Source organism: Pinus tabuliformis, chromosome 7, assembly GCF_031772625.1.
Source record: "Pinus tabuliformis cultivar Carrire ecotype Pingquan chromosome 7, CPIR1, whole genome shotgun sequence".
NCBI classification, from domain to species: Eukaryota; Viridiplantae; Streptophyta; class Pinopsida; order Pinales; family Pinaceae; genus Pinus; species Pinus tabuliformis.
Genome location: NC_142293.1, coordinates 1,899,038,857 through 1,899,063,534, shown reverse-complemented (window position 1 = coordinate 1,899,063,534; position 24,678 = coordinate 1,899,038,857). Strand labels below are relative to the sequence as shown.

The 24,678-nt window shown below is 35.9% G+C and overlaps 2 protein-coding genes and 2 pseudogenes across 2 annotated transcripts; 2 read left to right on the top strand and 2 right to left on the bottom strand.

Annotated features, from left to right (window-relative positions):
* Positions 1-4,267: 4,267 nt before the first annotated feature.
* Positions 4,268-9,731, bottom strand: LOC149256068 (putative methyltransferase At1g29790). The gene is made up of 2 exons (XM_089457379.1): positions 8,709-9,731; positions 4,268-5,561 (listed from the first exon to the last, which is right to left on the bottom strand). The coding sequence occupies exons 1-2, from the start codon at positions 9,124-9,126 to the stop codon at positions 4,504-4,506; spliced, it is 1,476 nt and encodes a 491-aa protein (XP_089313505.1). The 5' UTR covers positions 9,127-9,731; the 3' UTR covers positions 4,268-4,503.
* A 7,400-nt stretch (positions 9,732-17,131) lies between these two features.
* Positions 17,132-17,518, bottom strand: LOC149256067 (copper-transporting ATPase RAN1 pseudogene; annotated as a pseudogene).
* Positions 17,519-22,356: 4,838 nt separating this feature from the next.
* On the top strand, positions 22,357-22,969 carry LOC149256066 (uncharacterized; annotated as a pseudogene).
* A 636-nt stretch (positions 22,970-23,605) lies between these two features.
* LOC149256065 (aspartic proteinase nepenthesin-2-like) lies at positions 23,606-24,418 on the top strand. The gene has a single exon (XM_089455194.1). The coding sequence runs from the start codon at positions 23,606-23,608 to the stop codon at positions 24,416-24,418; it is 813 nt and encodes a 270-aa protein (XP_089311320.1).
* The last annotated feature ends 260 nt before the right edge of the window (positions 24,419-24,678 follow it).

Below are 24,678 nucleotides of genomic sequence, written 5' to 3'. Positions count from 1 at the left end.
AGTTTACAAATATTTCTACAAAATTTTCCCTGATTGGCATATGGTTGTTGTAAATTCTTTGGTCTATCTGGTGGTATGGCTGCACTCTGGGATCCCAGATGGGCCACTATGACTACTTATAATTTTTTCAGGGGTATTCTTCTGACTGGTTATATTTGGGGTCATCCATCTAGACTACACTTCCTCAATTTATATGCCCCATATAATGATAGATATACATTCTGGAAGCGCATGGATGACTGTGATATACTTAAAACTGGGTCTCTAATTCTGGCAAGTGACTTCAATGCAGTTTTATCTGGGGATGAATGTTGGGGTGTCAGATGTAGGGCAGATCCCCTCGTTGACCACCTTTCCAGCTCTTTGAGTCCAATCATTTACTGGATATTAGACCCCTCACTCTGACTCCTACCTGGCACAATGGTCGTGCGGGTGTTGATCACATTGGTAAAAGATTGGATCGGTTCTTAGTACATGAAAACCTACTGGAGAGTCTGGGATGTATGCGATCATGGGTAGAAAAATATTTGATCTCTGACCACATGCCTATTGTATTACAGTGGAGACTGGAGCACCCTCGTTTGGGCATTCCATTCAAATTTAATAGAATCTGGTTGGAGGACGTGGAGTTCATTTCACTGGTCTGCAATTTTTGGAGGGCACACACTCGAGAGGTTGGGAAATCCCTGATGTTGTACCTGTCTGGTTTGCTACAAGCATTAAAAATTCGTGTTAGGATATGGGAAAGAGAGAAGAAAAAAGCAATGTCTCGGGAACTGAAGGATATAACGGTGGAAATTGAGAAACTTTACAATTTGGTGGAGAGGGGTAATTCATTTGGAAACATTTGGGACACACTCAAAACACTGGAGTGCAGGAAGCGACAAATCCTTCACATTCAAGAAGCGACCTGGCGGCTAAAGAGTAGAGCCCTTTGGTTGCGGGAAGGTGACAAAAACACTAAGTATTTTCATAGATATGCAAATCTGAGAAAAAATCAGAATACCATTTGGAAAATTCAGAGAGTGGACAGGTCTGTAGCATATACAACCGAGGAGATTCAAAGTGAAGTTGTACACCACTTCCAGACTTTCTTTCAGAAGCGACCTGTAAATTATATTGAGGATCAGATTTGGGGTTTGAATGATTAACCACATATGTTCAATGAGGAGATGAACAAGGAAACATACAGACAAGCCACATCAGATGAAATTCTACAAGTACTGAAAACATTTGCGAAGGATAAGAGTCCTGGGTCCCAATGGGTGGACAATCGAATTCTTCCTTGATTTCTTTGATTTGGTCAGGGAGGATTTGTTAAACATTGTAGAAGAATTGTGGTCTCAGGGGCGTGTTACGAGAGCCATAAAATCCACTTTCCTTGCACTAATTCCTAAAGCATCTGCCGCTTCTACATTTCTTGACTACATGCCCATTTTTCTATGCAACATTACTTACAAGCTCATCTCCAAGATAATTGCGGAACACATCAAAGGAACCCTCTCAATCCACATTTCAAGGGAACAATCGGGTTTCCTCCATAACAGACTGATACATGATGTTGTCGCCACTGCACATGAGGTTATCCATTTGATTCATACTAGGAAGATGAAGGAAATTGCGATGAAATTGGATCCCTGGAAAGCGTATGACTATGTTGATTGGACCTTCCTTCGCCTTATTCTTACTAAGATTGGCCTATCTTCTGCTATAGTAGAATGGATCATGGCTTGTATCTCATCGACACATTTCATGGAACTGATCAATGGATACCCCTCTAATTTCTTCACTGCTGGCAGGGGACTTCGGCAGGGTTGTTTGCTTTCACCTTTATTATTCATATTGATGATGGACTGCCTTAGCCTTAAGTTAAGAATGGCAATTTTGGGGGGTCTTTTTAATGGCATAAGACTGATGGCAGGTATCAAGATCTCTCATAATTTCTTTGTGGATGACATACTAGATTTTGAAATGATTTCCTGCCCACAATGGAGGTTGTTCCGTAACATTTTGCAGCGATTTGGGGATGCCTCTGGTATGAAGGAAAATGAAGGAAAATCGTTTATATTATATTCAATAGGAGACCCTGGGGAGATTAATGAGATTGGGAGCATGTTCAACTTCCAAACACAACCATTATGTGAAGGCCTCACATACTTAGGGTTCCAGATTAAGCCAAACAAGTATAAAGTATCAGATTGGCTGTGGCTAATAGACAAATACAAGAGGCAGATTAGTGGTTGGGCGCATAGGAGTTTGTCTCTAGCGGGCGAATACATTTTGTTTCAGGTTGTACTACAATAACTGGCAGGGCACACTTGTACATTCTTCTGACATCTATCATCAACAAGATCAAACAAATTATGGCACAATTTATCTGGTCTGGAAGGGAAGACATCCACAAATACCACCTGACCAAATGGGATAATATAACTATTCCTAAGGATCATGGTGGCTGGGGCATCTTAGATATCAAGTTATTTGGGCGAGCTCTCATCATTAAATCAATGTGGCGTGGGTTCTTCAAAGAAGGTATATGGAGAGATATTGTTGCAACAAAGTACTTACAGAACAAGAGGATAGAAGATTGGATCAGATTGGGACTAATTGGAAGCAACATGGGTTCCTATATATGGAGATGTTTCCAAAAGGTGAGAGATATGTTTTTGCAGAGAATTTGCTAGACTTTTGGAAGAGGGAACCATATTCTGATCGAGATGGATAGCATCAAGGAAGTGGAGGCTACTCAGAATATGACAGGGGATTTGATTCAACGCCTTCACCTAAGAGGCATCTTCATGTTGGAACAGGTCATAGCTGGATGGAATGGATGCTCTCCAATCTGGAAACGTGTAGAGATGTTGGGACTAACTGGCATTTATGTTGCTGAGTGGGAGGAATATATCTTAAATCTAAGGCTCGCGGGACTTTGCAGATCCAATGTTGGGGACTCTCTCACTTGGGTAGGAAATCTATGTACAAATCTAGTTGAGGTGGCGGAAAATTACAAGTATCTCATACACTCTCTCCATAATCTACACCAACCTTGCTGGTTTTCTCTGGTCTGGAAAATCGACATCCCTATTAAAATCATACTTTTTAACTGGCTGACATGGAGAAATAAGAACCTTACATGGGAGAATTTATGCAAGAGGGGATTGATGGGACCAAGGAGATGCCCCCTTTGTAGGACATCTATTGAAAATAACTTTCATTTGTTCTTAGAATGTCTGATTGCATCTTGTGTCTGGAATGGCATATGTACTGCTCTAAACCTTCCTTACAGGAACTTTGGAAACATTGTCGATTGTTATTTATGGTGGTTGCAACGCGGCACAAAGGTAAAGGTTGTTCCTTTTCTCACCACCTGGGAAATATGGCGTGCTAGAAACCAACTTATCTTTGAAGGGATTCCAGCTAACACACGTTTCATTATCCACAAAGTTCTTCTTAGTTTGCATGATGTCAGAGTTCCCATTCGCACAATAAAGGATCGATCTCACAGATTTGCTCCAAATGCAATACATTTTCTGGCGGGTTTCTTTGATGGTGCCGCCCAGAATTCCAAATGTGGCTGCGGTGTTTGGCTTCGGGTGGACCAAGTATGACATTACAGGTTTCATTGGAATGGTGGACTGGGTACCAACATGAGGGCAGAAACATTGGCTCTCTGGGGCCTTTTGTGGATCTCCAAGCAATTGTGTATTGATACTTTATTTGTATATGGGGACTCACAAGTCCTCATCAATGGTCTATCGTCAAACCTGGATTTCACCCTGCCACATCTTTCTGCTTGGATCACCCAGATCAAATTTCTCTGAGGTACTTTCACAACGATCACCTTTCGACACATATTCCGCGAGAAGAATCAGGTTGCAGACTCGCTGTCAAAGCTTGGGATTGTTGATTATTATGGTATCATACATTATACATATTTGGAGGGAGAGACAATATTAGTTGATGGCTCTTTTCTCCTCCCATAGTTCCCGATTTTTGCCTTTCCGTATTCCATACATGCTAAGTATATATGGTTATGTATTTTCTCATTTTTACATGTAGTATTTAGATAAAATGTCACTATCTCAATTATGGCAGTTTAACAACCTAAATAGCACTCTTCTTTAATATGGAAAATGTATATAGATCATCTTTCTTCGTCTACCAATAAAATATATGAAATATGAAAACTAGATGTACTTATTGAATATATGCATTGGTACATAATATAAACCAGAGTTTTTTTGTTCTGGAAAAAGAAAGAAAAAAAAGAAATAAGGGCACATACAACCACAAGAGAAACATTTTTGCCCTTTTTCCATTTCTGTTTTTTGTTATGAAATTGTGCACATATTCGATTCATAGATTAATTCATCCATGCATACGAATTTTAGAAACCGCTGAATCTCTGTGAAATTAGAATCAACCATTTCTGTGAATCGCAGAAAAAATTGATTCATAAAGGCAACTCGTAAAGTAATAGTTGACCCTTTATCCTGCTCCTAATTATCCCCGTTGGCCCTGCTTCTCGAGTACAGCCGAGAAAAAGACCTCTCCCCCTCTTTTATCAAGTTTGGGCTTCACAATCCATAGATGCTTCTTATATCCCAGCTTTCTGAACACTCCCAGGTATCCCTCAATATCTTCATTGGAGCAGAAAAACCTGTCAATCCACAGAATCCCTCCGGGCCTTAGGATTCGATCCCAATCGAAAACCACAAACTCCATCAATTCCATCTCGATCCACCCGTCCAAGAACAGAGTACTGTGCACAATATCAAGCGTATTGTCGAAAAAGGGCAATCGCTGGTTGACAGAAACATGCAGAGGAACAAGCCCGCGAAGCGCAATCATTTCATTAAAGGGCGCTCCAAGGTTAAGCGTAGAGGTGACAATGGTAACATTCCGGGCCTGCAACAGAGCAGCGAAGGTTCCAGTTCCTGGGCTAAAATCCAGACCTATTCGGATCTCACCGGGCGCCTTGAGACCTAAAACCTTGTCCACGCTGAATTCCGCCGTACTAGTGTCATTATCTCCGTTGCCTGTCCAGCGCCTGGACTCGTGGCCCGCGAGATCGAAGCAGTCGGCGCACTTGAAGAAACCCTTTGTGGCGTTCTTGGAAACGAGGCAGGCGAAACCCTTGCACCTGTAGTGGTTCCACCTAATGTTCCCGTCAACCGGGAGAGACCAGAGCGAGGACGGTAAGGGCAGCGGGCGGGTGTAATGTCCGGGTGCCGCGGAGAAACATCTCCTGCGGGGTAGCGGGTCGCAGCCGTGGATCATGAGCTGCTGGGCCGCGGGCCAGTCGTCCGGGCAGGGGCCCGAGGCGTTGTAGAGCATGTATTGGTCCAGCTCCATGCTGGTGGCAATGCAGCCCATGCCTATCGTGGGGTAGACTGCCATGGCGCCCATGAAGTTTCGTCTGCCGTGCCTGTTCTGCTTTGGGTTTGTGTATTTTTTGACCTCCTTGGTTTGGAAGATGTGGGTGCCGACGAGTGCTTTTTCTTCGTCCACTTCTTCGCTGGTATCGCCTTCATCCTCATTCTCGCTAGGCTTGGATTCATCTGTGGGAAAAATAGCAAACCCAGAACAAATGTTAGGGATGCGAAAGATAAAGCAGTAAGTACACAATCGCAAAATGGAAAGTATACCCTGTCATTAAAATTCGTGTAGCTTAAGCAGCCTAGGTTTTTGCCGTACAAATTTGATAAAATATTGCGATCCTACTGGAAGTTTTTCAAATGGATTTCTAAAATCTGATAGGAATTTATTGAAATTACAAGTTTGATGGGTAACCCTTGGTTAGTAGAAATGTTTAAGGGTTTTTTCAAGATGCTGAATTCATATATACAGTTAAAAAATTAGTTTAAATAACACAAATCAATATCTCACCACAGAATTTTCTGTGCAGAAACTTCAAAAAATCACACTAAAAACAACTCCAATAAAATATGTTAGAAAGTTTTGAAAATGAGATTCAAGATTTTGGAGTTTTCAGGGTTTTAGATTAATTCATTTTCACTAGATTAATTCATTTTCACAAATCTGACAGAAATTTTTGATTTTTTTTTGAATTTTTTTTGGAAAACCAGATTCAGAATTTTGGAATTTAAAGGAAATCCAGAGTTTTATTAATAAACTAAATATTTATATAATATAAAAAAAGTGAGAATATTAAAAGAAAATGGAGTATGGAATACATATTTATATAGTATTAAAAAGGAGAATATTAAAAGAAAATGGAGGATGTGGAGACATGGTAACTTATGTAAATTTTAAAAATAGACATGGTAACAGGTAAATTTTAGAAATACGAGGGTGAGTTTAAAAAAAGTATCTGAGAAATTTTATTAAGTTATTTATTATTTGGTATAAAATAAAATAATGGAAATAAAATCTGACAAGTTTTTGGAAATATTAAAGAATAGAATGTGGAATGTTTTACATAGTAGTGATATAGAAAATGGGGTAATGGGGATGTGTAATTAATATTAAATGGGGTAATGGGGATGTGTAATTAATATTATTTATAAGGATTTAGGTATGGTAGGTATGACTAAAAGTTATAGATATTTTATATTTTTGGTGGTTTATTATTTAAATTTGATTTTTATATTTTTGGTTGTTTATTATTTAAATTTGATTATATAATTGTTAGTGAAAATATTTTTAATAAAATTATATTTTTAAATGTATAAATGAATTTAAAGTTTTCAAATTTTTTTAAAACAAATGATTGATATGTATTCCACAATTAAAATTTGTCAATCTAATAAATAAAAATTAAAAAAAAAAAAAAAAATTATATAATAAAATATAAAATGAAAAAAGGTTAAATATTCATATAATAAATAGAGTTGTTTGACTTTATAAATTTAAAAAGAGTTAAATAATTCATATAATAAATATAAAATTAAAAAGAGTTAAATAATTCATATAATAAATGTTTGACTTTTTTTTCAGTACTAAATGCTGTAAATAAAATTTTAGTGGGGCAAAAGAACACTTTCTTCTTTTAGATTAAAATTTATAATTTTATAATTTATATTAATTTTAAAAATAAAAGAATGTAAATATAAATAGGAAAAAAAACATAGTAAAGATGAAATGTTTTTATTTAATCTAATATTTATGGGAATGTGTGTCTATGACTTATTATAAGGAGTGCCTAAACAATACACCTACTAACTACTAACTATTAATTTATAGTTTCATAAACAAACTTTTAATAATTAGTGCCATATAGTATAAAATTTCTAAATTGTAAAATAAATTTAATCCAATTTAATAATCACTTTAGAAGAGTATTATAAAGTTTTATGACTTACACTTGTAGAAAAAGATAAAATAAATAAAAATAAATATTAGTTTTATGAGAAAGAAAAAACAAAAATAAAAAATAAAATAGAAACAGAAAGAGTTTAAAATTAAAAGAAAAATACTTTACATTGGGTATATACTTGGTAATCCAGAGAAATTAAAAAAAAAAAAATTTAACTTTATTATAACCTAAATATTAGATAAACGAGAAATTTAATAATATATATAGCATATAAATTGTAACATCTATAAGGTATAGATTAGTTAAATTTAATAATATATATAGCATATAAATTGTAACATCTATAAGGTATAGATTAGTTAACTTATAGACAGCTTAGTTTTTATTAAATTTGATATTCAAATATCAAGATCAAAACTAATGATGCACGTTGGTAGATTATTCTTTTATCTAAACATATAAATTAACCCCAAAATAAATGATCTTTAACTGAAACATGAGTTGAAAATGAAAAATAAATTATATCAAGATCAGAACTAATGATAGACTTTGGTAGATTATTCTTTTATCCAAACATATAAACTGAGCCAAAAATAAATGATTTTTTAACTGAAACATGAGTTGAAAATAAGATAAGTTATATCAAAATCAGAACTAATGTAGATTATTCTTTTATCCAAAACGACCCAAAAATAACTTATGTTTAACTGAAACATGAGTTGAAAAATGAGATAAATTATGATTATGAGTTGGTTGAAATACTTAAAAGGAGTTTATATGGCAAGGATGCCTTGGCTGAAACACTTAGGAGAGTTTCTATGACACGGATGCCTACTTTGGATAAAACACTTGGAGAAGTTTATATGGCAGGGATGCCTACTTTCCACATGGAAAGAAGTTGGAAAATATACCCAATTGGAAAAAAATGAACTCAACTGAGGGAAATTGTGACTGTACTTCAGTAAAAATGAGAGCAATTGTTATGGTAACGGTTGAGTTTAATAGCTAGCATGCAGAAGCATAATAGAAAATTGAATATCAAAGGCGCAGAAGAAAAGAAAAAAAAATGAAAGAAGAGTACAAGGAACTTATAGTACATGTTTGCTTTGGAAATGATAAAAGATTTGCGTGCTAAGTTAATGTCATAAGCATTCTCTGAAACTGTTATGATTGTGGGTTATTTCTAATGAAATATTCATGATATATACCACCTCTAAGACAGCTCTCGGAGCTGAATGGCAGTTAAGCTGCAGGAAAATTGTGCGCAACTATTCTATTTACAGGGCCCTATTCTGAAGAAACCGAGTTAATCTAAAATCTAATCTAGCCTATATTGGTAGAGGGATGAGGGAATTTGAATTTCTTCCCATTTACAACTTTTGTTCTATGTATTTATTTCAAATCTGCAATTCAATTTCTCTTTACCAACCTGCATTTCTTACAAACTCTCTGATCTGTGTCGAATTGTGAACAGAGTATAACATTTCCAGCATATCATCCAAAGAAGCTACGATCTCCACCAACAAATTACTCTGATTCCTTCTCTCTGCCTTCAGCCTCATCGTGCAATCCGAAATGGGCTCTTTGCTGCCTAATTCGTTCTGCATTTCTTGCATCGATCGGCCTAGCTTGGCTTGCAAATCAGCGATTCTCCTGGAGAGAATAATTGCTTGGCCAGACAACAATGGACTCCTCCATACTTCGTCCTTGTACAATACAAACCCTGATGACCAGAAACGAGAGAGACCACTTACAGCGAACAGGGCTATCACTCCAACTAGTAAAAGGCGAAAGCTGAGAGCACATCTGCTACTAATCCTGTGCCTACGAGGCGATTGTTTACTCATTTCAGCTCCCACAGATTCTGACAAATGATCTCACCAGGTCCTCAAATCTCAATGTACAGACCTTCAAAATCTACTGACACCACATTGTGAATCTATAACATAGCAGGTCCTTAAATCTCAATGTGCAGAGCTTCAAAATCTACTGACACCACATTTGTGAATCTATAACTTAGCAGGTCCTTAAATCTCAATGTGCAGAGCTTCAAAATCTACTGACACCACATTGTGAATCTATAACATAGCAGGTCCTTAAATCTCAATGTGCAGAGCTTCAAAATCTACTGACACCACATTGTGAATCTATATATCCCCAGACCATAATATACCTACTGTATTTATGACCTCCAATCATATCCACAGGTCTATCTATAAGCTCGTGTTCAGACCAATTTCTATCTCGATTTTTCTTAGGCAGCATAAACTCCGAAAATAAAGCTGCTCTCCACACCAGAAGCTACCCATGTTACACTTGAATACTTCGAGGCTCTCCACATCAGTGGACCAAATTCTCCATTTACTCAGTGGTTTGGGCTGCGGTTACCGTGGTAACACCTCTCTCATCTACTTGGAATTCCAATCTCCGCATATCTTTGGAAGGCCTTATTGGCTTCCACCTGAGGCTATATTCGCATCATTTAATTTTCTTTTAAGATATAATTTAATAAACCAATTTTTTTTTCAATCTCGGTACCTAGAAAGGAGTGACTTGTTATATTAATGTATAATTATTCATAATCATTTGTTTTTTAATATATTTCTCTTTTTCATCGTAAAAAATTTTCAAGTAAATTTGAAGTTTTTGTTTTATTCGTTAGAATTTGGTGATTGGCTGATATACTTATTGGTTAGCTCTTGAATTTCAGTGTTGTTTTATTGGTTGAATTTGGTCATATAATTATTGGTTAGTTTTGGGATTTTAGTTAGTTAAAATGTGTTATTAATGTATTTCAGACTTTTGAAAAAATTTCTAAAGCACTTGATTTATATAAATTATATAACTAAAATTTAAAACTCCAAAAAATCTATATTTAATTTTAAAATAGAGAAATATCAAAAAAAACAAACAAAAACAGAGAACAATTGACTATCACTAAAAAAATATATAACAAATGTTATTTGGAGATACCTTTTCCACATGTTTCTATATATTTAGAGATACAATTTGAGTGAACCTAATGGTTAAGAGCGTGTGTTTCCTCCTAAGAGGTTACAGGTTCAAAACCAGAGGGGGTAGAGTATGTATCCCTTTGTAGACTTAACAAAAGTGGGTCCCACAAACAAGGGGTATCATACACCAACATTAAAATTGGATAATAATAATAATTAAACTTAATATATGTGCAAGAGGCATAAACAAGGGGGTCTCGTACACCTAATAATAATTAAACTTAATATATGTGTGTTTGGCTTGGTCGTGGCCTTAAAATTGGATAATAATAATAATAATTAAAAAGTGATATCAAATGCACTTAATACATATACATGTGCAAGAGGCAATGTCTAGGAATCCAATTTCTTCAAAGTGCAATAATGAGATAAAATAATAATAATAAAAATGTGATATCAAATGTACTTAATACATGTGCAAGAGGCATTGTCTAGGGATTTGATTTCTTCAAAGTGCAATAATTGGATAATAACAATAATAATTAAAAAGTGATGTCAAATGCACTTAATACATAAGTGCAATAATTGAATAATAACAATAGTAATTAAAAAGTGATATCAAATGCACTTAATACATGTGCAAGAGGCACAAAAAAGGGGGTCTCATACACCAATTTGGTGTGTGGCTTGACCATGACTTTAAAATTGGATAATAATAATAACAATAATTAAAAAGTAATATCAAATGCACTTAATACATGTGCAAGAGGCATTGTCTAGGGATCCAAAATGCAATAATTGGAGGATAATAATACTAATTAAAAAGTGATATCAAATGTACTTTACACATATGCAAGAGACATTGTCAAAGGATCCAATTTCTTCAAAGTGCAATATTTTTTTATGAGCCGACGTTATTTAAATATTTTGTATAGTTATTTATTTATTTATTTTTTTGTTTTAGGAGATATGAACAAAATTTCAATTTTAATAACAAACATCCTTACACATCATAATAGGCTATAAAATAAATTTCCATACTTAATTTAAAAAATAAAATTCATATATTAATTTAAATTTTCCTAGCCCTTAACCAACTCTCTTAATATGTTCCCTGCTAGCTAAAAATTAAGTGACTACTGTTAAAAAAAGGTATGCCATGGTCTAGCCTTGGACAAGTCGTGGAAGCCCGTTTCTCACTCAAAGTTGAGTCACTCTTCACGGCTGGTTTATCGGAGGGGGCACATATCGTTTTGAATTCTGTGTATTTCCTTTTCAGACGCGTAACTCCATATAACTGCTTCCAGTCCAGTAGGGTTTTTGCACTTTAAATATAACAGTCTGTCCAGTGAAGTGCAGCATCTCGCATGAGGACGCGGAGTATAATGCGTGGTACTCGCTTCGCAGTAAGTCCAAGCACCTGAGACGGTAGATCAACCATGGAAGTCCTTGAAGCCGACGGAATTGGCTGGCTTCACATAAATTACAGATGTCTTTGAAGCTGAAGGAATTGGTTTGGTCCACATAAATTACAGGTGTCAGAGCCATTGCTGGCTAAATTCTTATATTTTCGCTAGGAGTTGGGTCATCCTTTATTTTAAATTTGATTATTAATTGCAAACAATCACTTCGGAAGATGTGCATTTTGATATTAGTTGGAAACCTGGAAAGATGTGCATAACGTGCCCAACTACTTTGTTGTGGACTACCTCAAATATGTGGGGTGGGTGTTTTTATCGGTGGTAATATGATTAGTCTGTAAAATTTAGGTAAAATTTTGATAAAATTTGATTTGGATTTTTGTAAATTACAGCAGTTAAATTTTAAAATTTTGGGTGCATCGAAGGTTCTTGATGGCGCTGAATCTATTTCCACTATTAAAAATGTGATTCAAACACTCCCACTGCCACGATTCTTGCCACATTTGAGAGTGTGGACAATTCCTTAGCTAACGCATTTTTATGGTGAGGGTAGAAATGGATGGAAAATTATCCTTGCAGTTTTCATGTTTTACTGTAATTTCTATGTAGGTGGATTTGAATATTGGTTTTTCATTGAATTTTTTGAGGTTGGATTTGAGTGTGGTTTAAGATATATATATATATATATAATTTAATGACTTAGTTTGTGAATTTATTGGTGGAATCCGACAAAAACAATTGTGGCCAAATCTTCATTTGTGTTTGTTTAAACTGGTTTTTTTTACTGAGTATATGGATTCAACACCTTCAAAAACCTCTAGGGCATTTGGATTGTGAAAAGTCCACCCATCAAACTGTGATTTCAAAGCATCCACGTGTGATTCTAGACAATTAGATCAAAAAATAACCCTGGAAAACTTTCTGAAAAGTCACACTTAAATACTACTCGTAATTTTTTTCTTAAAGAAACAAGTAGAATTTTCATTATATCAACTGGAAATGGGCCAGGTCCCTTACAAAAATCAGATTTGTTCTTTCTGCGACTTCCATCAAATTACATTGGATAGGGACCTTCTTGTTACCACTATTATTTACATATATTCGTATGGCAAAACTATAACTATGTATTCTCCAAAAAACACCACTGTATTCTATACATCGATATTGCATATATGTAAATTAAGGCGGATTCAATCAGTTGCTACCAGGTTCAGCTTCTTCACCCGCAGGGTCATCCATAGAAGTGTTCAGTTCCTTCACATCATTCTCTTCTTCTAGAACTGGCACGACAACAATGACCTCGACATTATTAGCAATGATGGTCGTTGAGTCCCCAACCCCGAAAACTTCCTTGAAGACCCCCACCATCGTTGTATCAACCTTAATTTCAATGTTGTCAACCTTCCACTGAACACTCAAAACATTTATGCGCACGCGTTCCATGGTCTTCTACATTAATTCTAGGTCTTTGCCCAAACCAGATAATTGGGTGTAAATAACAACCATGTTTTCATTCAATTCCTTGACAATATCCTTAACTACTTGTTTACAATAGCTCTCCACCAAATTCTCGACACTTCCATACCCCGCACCATGGCCAGTGCCCGAGCTGCCAGGCTCTGAACCTCCCCCATTGCCACTTCGCGCAGAGGACATATTCGCAGCTATATGCCTCTGAATAGTGAAAATCTTTTGATTTATTGACCAAAGCCCGCTGATATATATAACAACCTAATCAATCCCAACATTCCTCCCAATCTTTTCCTTCATTAATGAGTGGCAATGTAGGGTCTTATCAAATCCTATTCCTTCCATATTTTCCACTGCCAGAAACCAGAATTGTAATACGATGGTTCCTTCATCCCCAGAGGAAGTAGTTATATTACAAATTCTGGTGAATAACCATTTCCTCTACGCCCACCTGTCTGCGTACATGATTTGCCTTTTGGCGGCACCACACTTATGCTTTAACTCACCACCTGCTAACCCTGCAACCAAGACATTGCGAAGGTACCTCAGAGAGCTGGCCTTCTTAACTACCCTCTTGCAAAGGCACCTCGATGGGCTAACCTTCTTAACTGCCATATTACTGCTCTGACAACCCGTACCACCACAATACAACTTCGTCCTGATGCATTCATTCATGGAATGTGACATGAAGAATTTTGATGGTTTATGAAAATTCGACCATGTTCTAATAACACCCCTTCATTGGCCTGGCCATCCGCAAGATGGTTATTGGCATGCAATACGTGGAACAACTTTTTCAAAAAAAAATAACAAATATATAATCCTTACCATGATTGAGGAGGTTTCATCTTCTAGGAGAGTGACATTCTCGAGAAGCTTAATACATTTTTGGATGATCATCATGGAATCGCCAACTATATACAACGATTTGATACCATTATCCAAACTTATTTTCAATCCTTCATATAGTGAAAGGGATACTGCCTGATTATTGGTCGTGATGCCAAGACCCCATGCATACTTTACTTCTATTTTTTCTTCGAGGTTGATGATTACCCCTCCTGCTCCAGCTTCCTGATACTCGTAATTTAATTGTTAATAAGAAGTAAGTATAGGTTTTATTGGTGAATCATCATTTTGGTTTAAGAAAAAAAATAAACCATCTAAAATGAGTTGTTATGATCTGTAAAGGGGTATACCTACATATTTGCCAAAGACCTCTAAGCTTGGGGCATTTACTATTTCATTGTATTTAGTAGAAAATTAGTTTTTAGTTAATCATAACTCTATGATCAAAATATGGTTTTAGTGTAAATAGTTGGGACAAGGAAAACAATGCCTTTTGTAGGTTTTATTTCAATATTAAAAAACTATTTTATTGTAAATATAAGTGTCCACTAGAAAGTCATGATGGTTCCTTGTTGTCGATATGTGTTTAAATGACCCAAGTTAAAAAACTTGCAACAATGCTACATTAACTAAAGGATTCATTTTTGCGAACATGATGCGAATATATACCACCTCTATGGTGAATCATAAATCATGAATTCCCTACTGGGAAGAGTAGTGCAACCCATTAATTAGTGAGATTGTTGTAATTAATAGTGAACGTGTTCCTTTAAAAAGGGATTAGAAAATATATTTGTTTTGGTGTAATGGATAACAAGATGTGGTGGAGGAAAATTTTCATAGAATAGCTACGATGGGATGTAAAGTAATGACTAGTATACGACTAACAATTGTCTCAAAAAGTGCAAAGAAACATAGTACTTTCAAATTGAAAAAGACAACTATATTTTAGTTTTCATTATAAAAAACATATAACTTTAATACCATTTTAATAAAAAAGTTGTAATCAAGGCTTATAATGAATATAATAAAGGTTTGATAAAAAAGATCATTTCTAAAAATATCTATGGGAAATTATTAAGTTTGTACTCTAGCCAAAGTGGCACATACATATCTACGCATTCAACCGCCCACATCCCACCTGTGTCGGCCTTCATTTCCATCTCTCGTGTTATCCAGTTGGTGCACTCTCTGTTTCCCTCTCCTGTTTTGACTAGGATTGCATTCGTTTCGATGATTCGATCTATTTGGAAACTTTAAAATGGTTTTTATAATATGTTGTTGAGTATTGACTTTGCCATTTTTTAATACTGAATCCTATAAATTCAACTTGTATTCCATTAGTACCCTCTTTTTTTTTTTTTTGAGAATGATGCAATGTTTTTTTACTAGTTTTTTTTTTAAATGATGTTTATGGATTGATACTCATTAAATCAAAATTACATCAATATATACCATAATAAAATTGTAATATGGATTGAAAATGTAATCCATCCATCTTTAAAAATAAGTTAGTGGATTGCAGAAGTTGAAAGGCATGACCAACCAATCATATTGTCCTTGTGAAGCAGTGAAGAGTGATTTGTAGATGTCATTGGAATCAATCCTTATTTGATAAAAATATGTTTTTGCAATCAAATTTACTATATATCTTGTTATTGGTTAGATGAGTTAATTATGTATCTTTATGCAACATGAGATATTTGAATTTGATTAAGTCATTTAAAGGAATATGAACCCTCATTTTTTGTCAACTGATAAAGATGCTTGCAAACTAATCCAATAGATGCAACATCTCTAGGTGGCAATCATAAACAATTTTTTTGTGTTAGAACCTCATTGCTCAGCGAGAAAATCCCACAGATTTCAAGACGTAAATGTCCTTGTCCAATTGCATCTGGCCTATATAGGAAAGGATCAAACAATGACTGATCTGCACATCTAGTAGATGCCTCCTTGTAAAAGGGTAATGGCATAGGACTCAAGTCAACATTTGCTTCAGTGAACAACTAAATTCCTATAATGTGTGTGATTATCCCATCATCACCATGAATTGGAGTCATAACATAGGTCATATGTTTGTATTTTGCTATGACAATAAATCAAAGAATTTGAAGTAACACAAAATAATTTCACTAGTAATCTAAACATTATGATCTGAGAAGCTTGCTAATTTTTTGATGTGTCATGTCTCTAAGCATGAGAAATAGTTTGTGGACTTGAAACATGTATATCAAACACATCAAACCATCAAATTTGCACAAGATGGAGGCTAGATTATTTTCACTGAACAATGCTTGCAAATTAAAATGGATATTAGTGCAAGTAGAAAAGAAGAAACTGGTGATTGCAATGAGTAGTCAATGGCAATGGAATGAGACCAAATCCCTCCCTAGTTTTTGAGAAAGGACACCAGGAAAATTATCTACACTCAATCTAAACCAAATCTGAGCATGTGGACCATCACGAATCCATTATCTCATCCATGTTACAACGAGTTTGGGCAACTTTGGACAAACAAATATCTTAATTTATATAATATAAGCATAGCTATTGAAAGAAATATTTGAACCTGTGTGGCTTGATGCTGAAATGTAAATCCTCTCACGTTAAGTTAGGAGATCCACACCTACCAAGCCTACAAATATGTTAGTCTAGGTGATGTAAGGGATGCACAAAATCCCATTAGAGGACCTCTATTTACCTTCAAGGAATGGTAGGCCCTATAATATCTTCAATAGCTCAACATAAAATATCTTGTAATGTATTTCCATAAAAATTGGAAAAACAATTATAGCCATATCCTTCATATAATCCAAATTTGTATCATGAGTCAAAACTCTGAATTATTGTCTTATTTTGATTGCCAACATGATATAATTTCTTTGCAATTTCAAGCATTTTTTCTGAGACTTTACACAAGGCTTGGGCACTCAATAAGACAGTTAATGAAAAAAAAACTCACCCCTTCAAATACCCTTCTTAAAAAAATCCAACCAACCTAAAACCTGGAAATGTATGTTCAATTCTTAAAATAAAATTAAAAAATGCAACCCATAATTTGGGTATGCACTAATCAACCTATGTTATTTATTGTTACAAATGAATGGATTATTGTACAAGTCATGGAACAATCTTCAAATTCTCATTCAAGCAACCTATTGAATTTTAATATCCAAAATCTCAGTCAATCGAGGTTGTCTATACCTCTGAAGTAGCAAAGAAGAGAAAACAACACTGACAGATGAAGAAGCCATTGCAGCCCCTGACACCCATGGAGGTAGGCTAATCTTCAAAAAGGGGAAGAAAAGTCTAGCTGCCAGTGGTATTGCTAATATATTATAACCCATTGCAAAAATATAATTCAATCGGATCCTAGCAAAAATTTTCCTGGACAAATCAATTGCAGTAATAACATCTTCCAAATTATTTCTCATTAACACAAAGTTCGCTGCTTCAATTGCAATATTTGTTCCAACTCCAATTGCCATGTCAACATTTGCAGCTATTAATGCAAGTGAATCATTAATTCCATCTCCAACCATTGCAGCCCTAGTACCATCCTTATGAAGAAAATGAGTTGTTTTAGCGTTGCCGGCATGAATGACCTCACCCTTGACATCTTCAATACCCAACTGTGAATGTTAAAAAATGATAACTATCAGTAAAAAGTAAATCAATATATTTGACATATTTCTCAACTCACATATTCATTATGTCAAAATTTGTTTCATGTTAAAGTTGTTTCAGTAGCAATTTTCCTGAAAGAATTGAAATGTAAACGTAGTCCACCATGGAAACAGAGAACAACTCCAGTGCTTGTGGATAACTTTTCAGTGAGCATCAATTCAAAACTTGCTATAGAATGAAATAAAATTAACAAGCTGATATACCAAAAAGAAAACGAAAATTATGGATAACATGATGAACTAAGTGGACCAAGCTATAATACTTTGTTATGTAATGATGCTTTCAAAACAAACATTTCAAATCAAAGTGATGCTCTAATCACAAAAGGCCACACTTTCTTACTCTTCTTAAAAAATGGTATTTACATTCACAAGAAAAATCTGCTGAGGATAGCCAAAGAAATTTCACACCTCTTGCGCAACAACTTGAGTTGTTGTCCAGTTATCTCTTCTAACCATGATTGGGTGTATACCCATTTTCTTCAGACCTTCTATGACAACAATTACGTCCCTTTTAAGTAGGTCAAAAATGGATAACATTCCCACTATTCTTTTATCAAAAGCCACTAAAATTCATGTTCTGGAATGTTGTTCCATATAATTTAAGTACTCCTTTGCAATTGAACGTATAGACACTTCATCCTCAGACACCAGCTTCAGTTTGCCAACTTGTTCATATTCCTTTCGTGATCCACATAGAACACTGAAAAAATGATGGGTCCAGCCCCTCGTACATTCGACAACCTTAATGGATGGATATAAATTAATTGAAATGATTACATGTTTGATTAACTATGTGATTAGTTTATTTGGCGGTTGATTACAATGATTCACTAGATATTTTCACTCTCGGTATTTATGGCTCGTACCAGCACCGTTAGATGTTGGACATGTGTCCACTCCTCGGTAATCTCACTCCTGCTTTGGTAAATGATCCGCAAACCCTATTCTCCTGGTCATTTGCTTGTCATTCTATTGGAGCTCGAGGGTTTTACTGTGTGGTCCTTCTAGTGTGGGTTCACTGTATGATTATGTTGCTTCTGTTGTTTTGGTTCAGTTTCGACCTGGAGATTTGTTCGGCTTCATTGTTTGGTAAGATACATTTGTTCGGTGCTACTTTTCTCTAGTTCTTCTGCCTCGGTGCTTGATATACTTTGTTATGTTATGGAAACTTGCTTGTCTGTCATGATTGTGAATTTCTCTGTGTGTATAGCCTCAATTGGTTGTTTCGCTGAACTGTGGCAACTGTTCCTTTCTTAGTTCCTTTAAATCAACCGTTCTCAGAGTTCACTGGTTGTGTTGCTCTATTTCATGGATAGGTGGTGGTCTCGGGGATCTTCAGCTTCAACTTCTTCCATAGTGGAAAAAGGTAAGCTACCATTCTATGCCTTCATTGTTCTTCTCCTTTTACACAGTTGTCTGACTCATTTTCTCCTTTGTGAGTAGAGGGACCCTTGGGTGACTGCAACCTCGGTGCTCTGTCTCTACACTGGTAAGCCTGAACCCTATATTTCCATTATTTTGTTCCTCGATTCTTCTTTTCCTGTCACATAATGCTCACATTTTAATTTTTTGGTGATTTTGTTGTAGGTGGGTTCATCCTAGAGGTCTTGGCTTCGGCTATGCGGCGTGCTGGCTAGACCTGGGTAGGGTTGCTCCTTGTTAACCTTGTTTTATTTGCTTGTCTCTATCACTAGCTTAGAGTATGGTTAGGCTAGTCTTTTGGGCGTGGAGACTTTTGTCCATCCAGTGTAATGTAGCTAAGTCCTTAGACTTGCATTGTTATAGTTTCGGGTTGTCGCTGTAGAGTTTTATCAGTTAGGGTTTCTCAACCCGTGCTCTATTACATTCTCATTTGACTTGTACATCGTTATGGTTTTTTTTTTTTTTATGGACTGTAACATATATTAATCAGAGATTTATGAATACTCTTGTGAATAAAAAGAAAGGATTTCATCTTCAGGAATACCTGTGTTATTGGTCTCTATCCTTGAGGTTTGGAACTTGTGTATTATCCAAGAACTTCTTTCGCTCTTTTGATTTAATAATTCTAGGACTATTCGACCACGTATCTGTAGTTTCTTCTGTGCCTTTACTTGCAAGATTTTGTTGACTTGTCGACCTGTTTAATTAATACAAATGGAGCGATATGTATGATTTATAGAATAGACACAAGAGAATTTTCTTTTACTATAACAAGCAACTCAACAACCTGTAGATAGACAACTGTGGGATGTTACAATGTAACTTTTGTGCTCAGAGATTTCTACTATTATTTCTCTTTCTGAAAAGTCGAACCTGTTATAATGCATTTTGTCTCCTTTTGAATAATTTCCTGGAAATAGTTTCTCTTAACTGCTGTTAGTTACATTTTGACAGTTTATTTTTAGTTCTAAAGTTGTTTATTTCCCTACGTTATGATCTATAAAAATTAACATGCTAAATGAAAATAATTACTACAACAGTTTGCTTAATTCCAAACTTATCTTCCTAAATATTGTTTCTCTAAGAAATTAAATTAATAAAAGAAACGAAATTAAAATGTTCACTTGAAATTTCCTCCTCAGTCCTCTCAGAGACCAAATGACCTTCTGTCATGATGACCCGTCAGCTAGATGCTCCTGCATCAGGCTCCCATGGTAATAAAAAGTCATGGCTTCGTTCCATGAGCTCCTCAACAGAATAACCTGCGTTCTGTATCTGTGCTGCATCGAGCCACGAACTGTCCTCGATAGGACAGTTCTTCCACTTGACAAGGTACCGCAGATACTCCTTCCTGTGAGTTCGCTTGGCCACCCATGTGTTGAGAATCTTCTCATTCTCATGGGGTTGAGTCGAAGGCATCTGCCTCATCCAAGAATCGCCTTCAACCTGGGTGTCCCTGTTGGGCCTCACAATGGTCCCTATTTTCACTCCATTATTCACCAATATCTTCACATTTCACCTCCATTCCACCTCCATATCATTACATTTATCTCATTATTGGGTTATAACTATGCTTTTCCAAAGTTTATTAATTCTTAACATTTTTAAGTGAATTTATGGCTAAACTTTAGAAAATAATATGCTTATACTTATACCTAACAATTAGAATGAGTTTGTTGACATGTGTAGGTACAAAGGAAGCTTCCAGGGCATCTTTATGTGGCCTTGAATGATCAAATTCGAATTTAATAAGATAAGCCTCATGGAAAAGATCATGGAGAAAATCATGGACCTCATGGAGGAAATCGTGGAGGGTAGGGTTATGTGTCTAGATGGTTGAGAAATGTATGGAACTAAAAGAGAGATTAGTGGATCATCATTATGAGTTTGTTATCTCATCCTATTGTATAAATAGGAGTACCTCCTCCATTCCAAGGGGAGGACTCTTGGAGCATTGTATCCAACTTATGATGGCATAGAATAAAGCTTCATTTTTCATATATTTCCACTATGTAGTTTTAGATATAAGTTTTACATATATTTCCATTATGTAGTTTTTAGATATAAGTTTCCTTAATGTAGTATATGGAATAATTTGTCTTGTTCTTAAGAGAATTGAGCTCACTCTAAAAGGATGAGAGAAACATGTTATTTCATATTAGATCTTATTTCATTTACTTGTTTAGATGTTTGAGGATTTGTTTGTGATTGATGAATGAGTTTTAAATTAGAATCTAATCAGCATATGAGAGGACAACTAAGGGTCTAAGTTAGTCTCTCTCTCTCTATTTGATTTGCATGATAATTAAAATTCATTCTTTAGCTTTTATGTTTCAAGTATCATATGAGGACATGACCACGAGTCTAAGTTAGGCTCTCTCTCCATTGATTTATATGGTAATTGAAATTCACTCTTTTGTGCTTTTATGTTTCAAGTCATTTCATTTCTTATGCTTATGAATGAATCTTAGTTTAGTTTGGATTAGTACATGAGAGGACAATCAAGAGACTAAGTTAGTCTCTCTCTCTACTTGAATCTGAACAATAATTAAGTTCATTATCTTGTCTTCATTTCAAGTTTGTTTTAGTTTCATGTAATCAATGATTTCTCTATGATACTGTAGGGAAGGACAACCAGGACCTCCTTAGTTAGGAGCCTCTTCCTTTGCATATTATATTGAATCGTAAATAATTTAGCTAGACATAGAGTTAGTTGCCTACTCTTGCATATATATTGCTGGCACCATCACAAGCTTACGAGTTTCCCTGGTTGATAATTTAATGCAGCAATTTAAGTCCAATAAATTTCCCAACTTTTTGGCGCCGTTGCCGGGGATGGTGCTAAGGGATTAGGCATTAGAATTTAATTCAGTATTTATTTTTCTTGTGAGACCTGTTGACAGTAGGATCTTCATAAGGGAATTCATGTTTGATTTTTCTGATGTTTTAGAGTTTAGCTAGTTTTAAATTTCGTCTTTTCAAAAACACCCCCCTGCATGAATAAAAACAAATCAAGTGATTAGTATGCTCTCTTCCTGCGCTTCGTGCGATCAGGAAGATCAGAAAATCTATTGATTTTGTTCAAATAAAAAAAAACTCTTGCTGGAGAGCTAATTTGCAAAAAGACAATAAAGAATTTTGTGAAAAAAAAAACATCTTTAAATTTTTAGATGAAATTTAGTTTTAATTTTAGATTTAAAAATAATAATAATAAAAATTTAGTTTTTAATTTTAGATTTAAAAAAAAAATTAAAAAAATATCCACCTTTTGCATTTCATTACTTATTCTTGTTGGGATTTCCTTGGCCTGGCCATCGATCCAGTCAAGGAACCTGTAATGCCCCGAGTTTCTTAGTTTCCAGCAATTGTATGCAATAAAATTCAATTGGTTGGGGATCGAATCCTCCTATCATCGCAAGTGCAGCGTCAGCGTCCTTCTTCTTGACAGCAAAAGGCAGCAAAATGAGGAAGGAGGACATAGTCAAACTCATTAGTGTAGAGGGTTTTGAATTCGTTATTGATCGGAAGGCAGCTCTTGTCTCCAACACTCTCAAGAATATGCTAACATCTACAGGGAGTTTCACGGAAACAACACCTGGAGAAGTCAGATTTCCCGAAATTAGTGCTGTTGTTCTAGAGAAAGTTTGCCAATACTTTTATTGGTCTCTGCAATATGCCAGCAGCAAGGAAACTGAATTTCATATTGAACCTGAAATTACTCTGGAATTGATGATGGCAGCGAATTATCTTCATACCTAGGTATTGGGTACTGTAGTTAATCTGAGAAATATTGGGGTGATGATATCTATGAATTAAAAATCTTAGTATCATTCCTAATCTCAGTGAATGAAGAGACATTTGATTTGTAAGTACCTGTTGCACTTGGGCTTTGAGATTGGAGAGGCGGCCGATCTTCAGCGCGAGACTCAGGTCGAAAAAAACTTAAAAGCAACCTCGAATTTCAGAAGGCCATCGCCCAACAGCTGCCACTATTTGGCTCAATTTGTTCCCTGTTGTTCCCTGCTATCAATGTTAATGACTCTCACACAAGCTGCTTTGCTGAGATGGAAATCGTATTCAGTAGGGCGTAAATTCATTCTACCAGCAAGAACAAGAGGACCTCCTCACAATGGCGAAGAGAAAAATGGATCGAAGAAGAAGAACTTTCAAACCCTCGCCCGGATGGACCCTCCGACCTGAGGATTGATCTGACTCAACTGATTCCATGAGAAATATCAGGTTTCAATTCATAAAATAAGGAGGAGATCGTGCCAAGATTCTCTAGCATGATCAAAGAATCCTGATTTTTCTGCATTGGTTGTTTCGATTTGATCTAGGGTTTAAGATGCTCAAGGTGTGGTAACCGACGAGTCAGAAAAAAAGAGGCGTCTTCATGGTGACGCGTTGAGGAAGGCGGTGTGCATGTCGCACAAACGTGCAGTGGGACGAGGGGCATAAATACAATAATATTTTGCGGCATAGTGAGAGAGCTTGCCAAACTTAAAATTAATTATTATCATGTCCGATCATAGCGATACGAGGGCGAGGCAAATTGCTTTGACCATCTCCATGGTCGGTATGGTTGCACAATCTCCTGCCACTGCTGGCTGCAAACGGCGGCTTCATATTATCATTCCTTCGTTATTCTTCTCTGTAATTATTTTCCTTCCCTTGATCGAATGCACGAGGTATGTTGGCAATTTTAATTCGGCGCAACTGCCGAATGGATTGAGAACAGATCTTTACCATAGAGATTCACTGCTCTTTCCAAATATCACTGCCGCCGAGCGCGTGAAACGAGCAGTCCTACGCAGCAAAGCGAGATATGAAGTGCTGCAGCACAGGTCTAGACTCAATGCTCATAAATTGCAGCCGGGTGACTATCAAATGAAAGATATAAATACTCCATTAAGCGTAACAGCAGGAGAATTTTTCTTTGAGGTTTCAGTTGGTACGCCACCTGAATCCTTTTACTTATTATTCGACACTGGCAGCGAAGTAGTGTGGACCAAGTACCAGGCAACTGGAAAGTCCTCAACTCCGATCCCTTGCGAGTATCATGTGTGCACCTTAATGTCCACTGACAACGCCGCGTGGTTAACCTGCTCTAATCGAGGATCATGTATTTTCGACGTTGGATATGCTAGCGGGCAATCCGTCCATGCAGATGTTCTAAAGGAGAAATTAATAATTTCTTCTCAATCGGTTTCCAATATCACCATAGGTTGCAATGCTAAGGTTATAGGACCTCTATTCCAAAGTATAGATGGAATAGCAGGATTCTCACCAGGTTCTCTTTCTTGCCCTCAATGCTCACAAATGCGGCCATGAGCAGGAGGGTTATTCACAAAGCACTTTTTGAATCAATAGCTCTTGTGGGTGTCAGTTTTGTTCAAGTGTATCTTCTTCCGCACTTGTTTGAACGGAAACTTGGCAACTCAAGAATATAGTGTTAATTTGCAACTTGGCTGAGACAATGCACAAGAATTATGGTCACGAAGAAAATACTGTTTTTAAATTTTTATGAAAGGATAAATGCTCTAATGATGTAGAGAAAAGTATCGCCCATTTTTCTTGTTTATGCAACTCTT

What these genes read in the sequence shown, in the direction of transcription:
- LOC149256068 (XM_089457379.1), bottom strand. Translation starts at nt 9,126, where the DNA reads ATGAGTAAACAATCGCCTCGTAGGCACAGGATTAGTAGCAGATGTGCT. An exon ending in AGAGTTTGTAAGAAATGCAG is followed by an intron (nt 5,562 to 8,708) that starts GTTGGTAAAGAG and finishes TTTTTCCCACAG; the next exon opens with ATGAATCCAAGCCTAGCGAG.
- LOC149256065 (XM_089455194.1), top strand. Translation starts at nt 23,606, where the DNA reads ATGTCCGATCATAGCGATACGAGGGCGAGGCAAATTGCTTTGACCATC.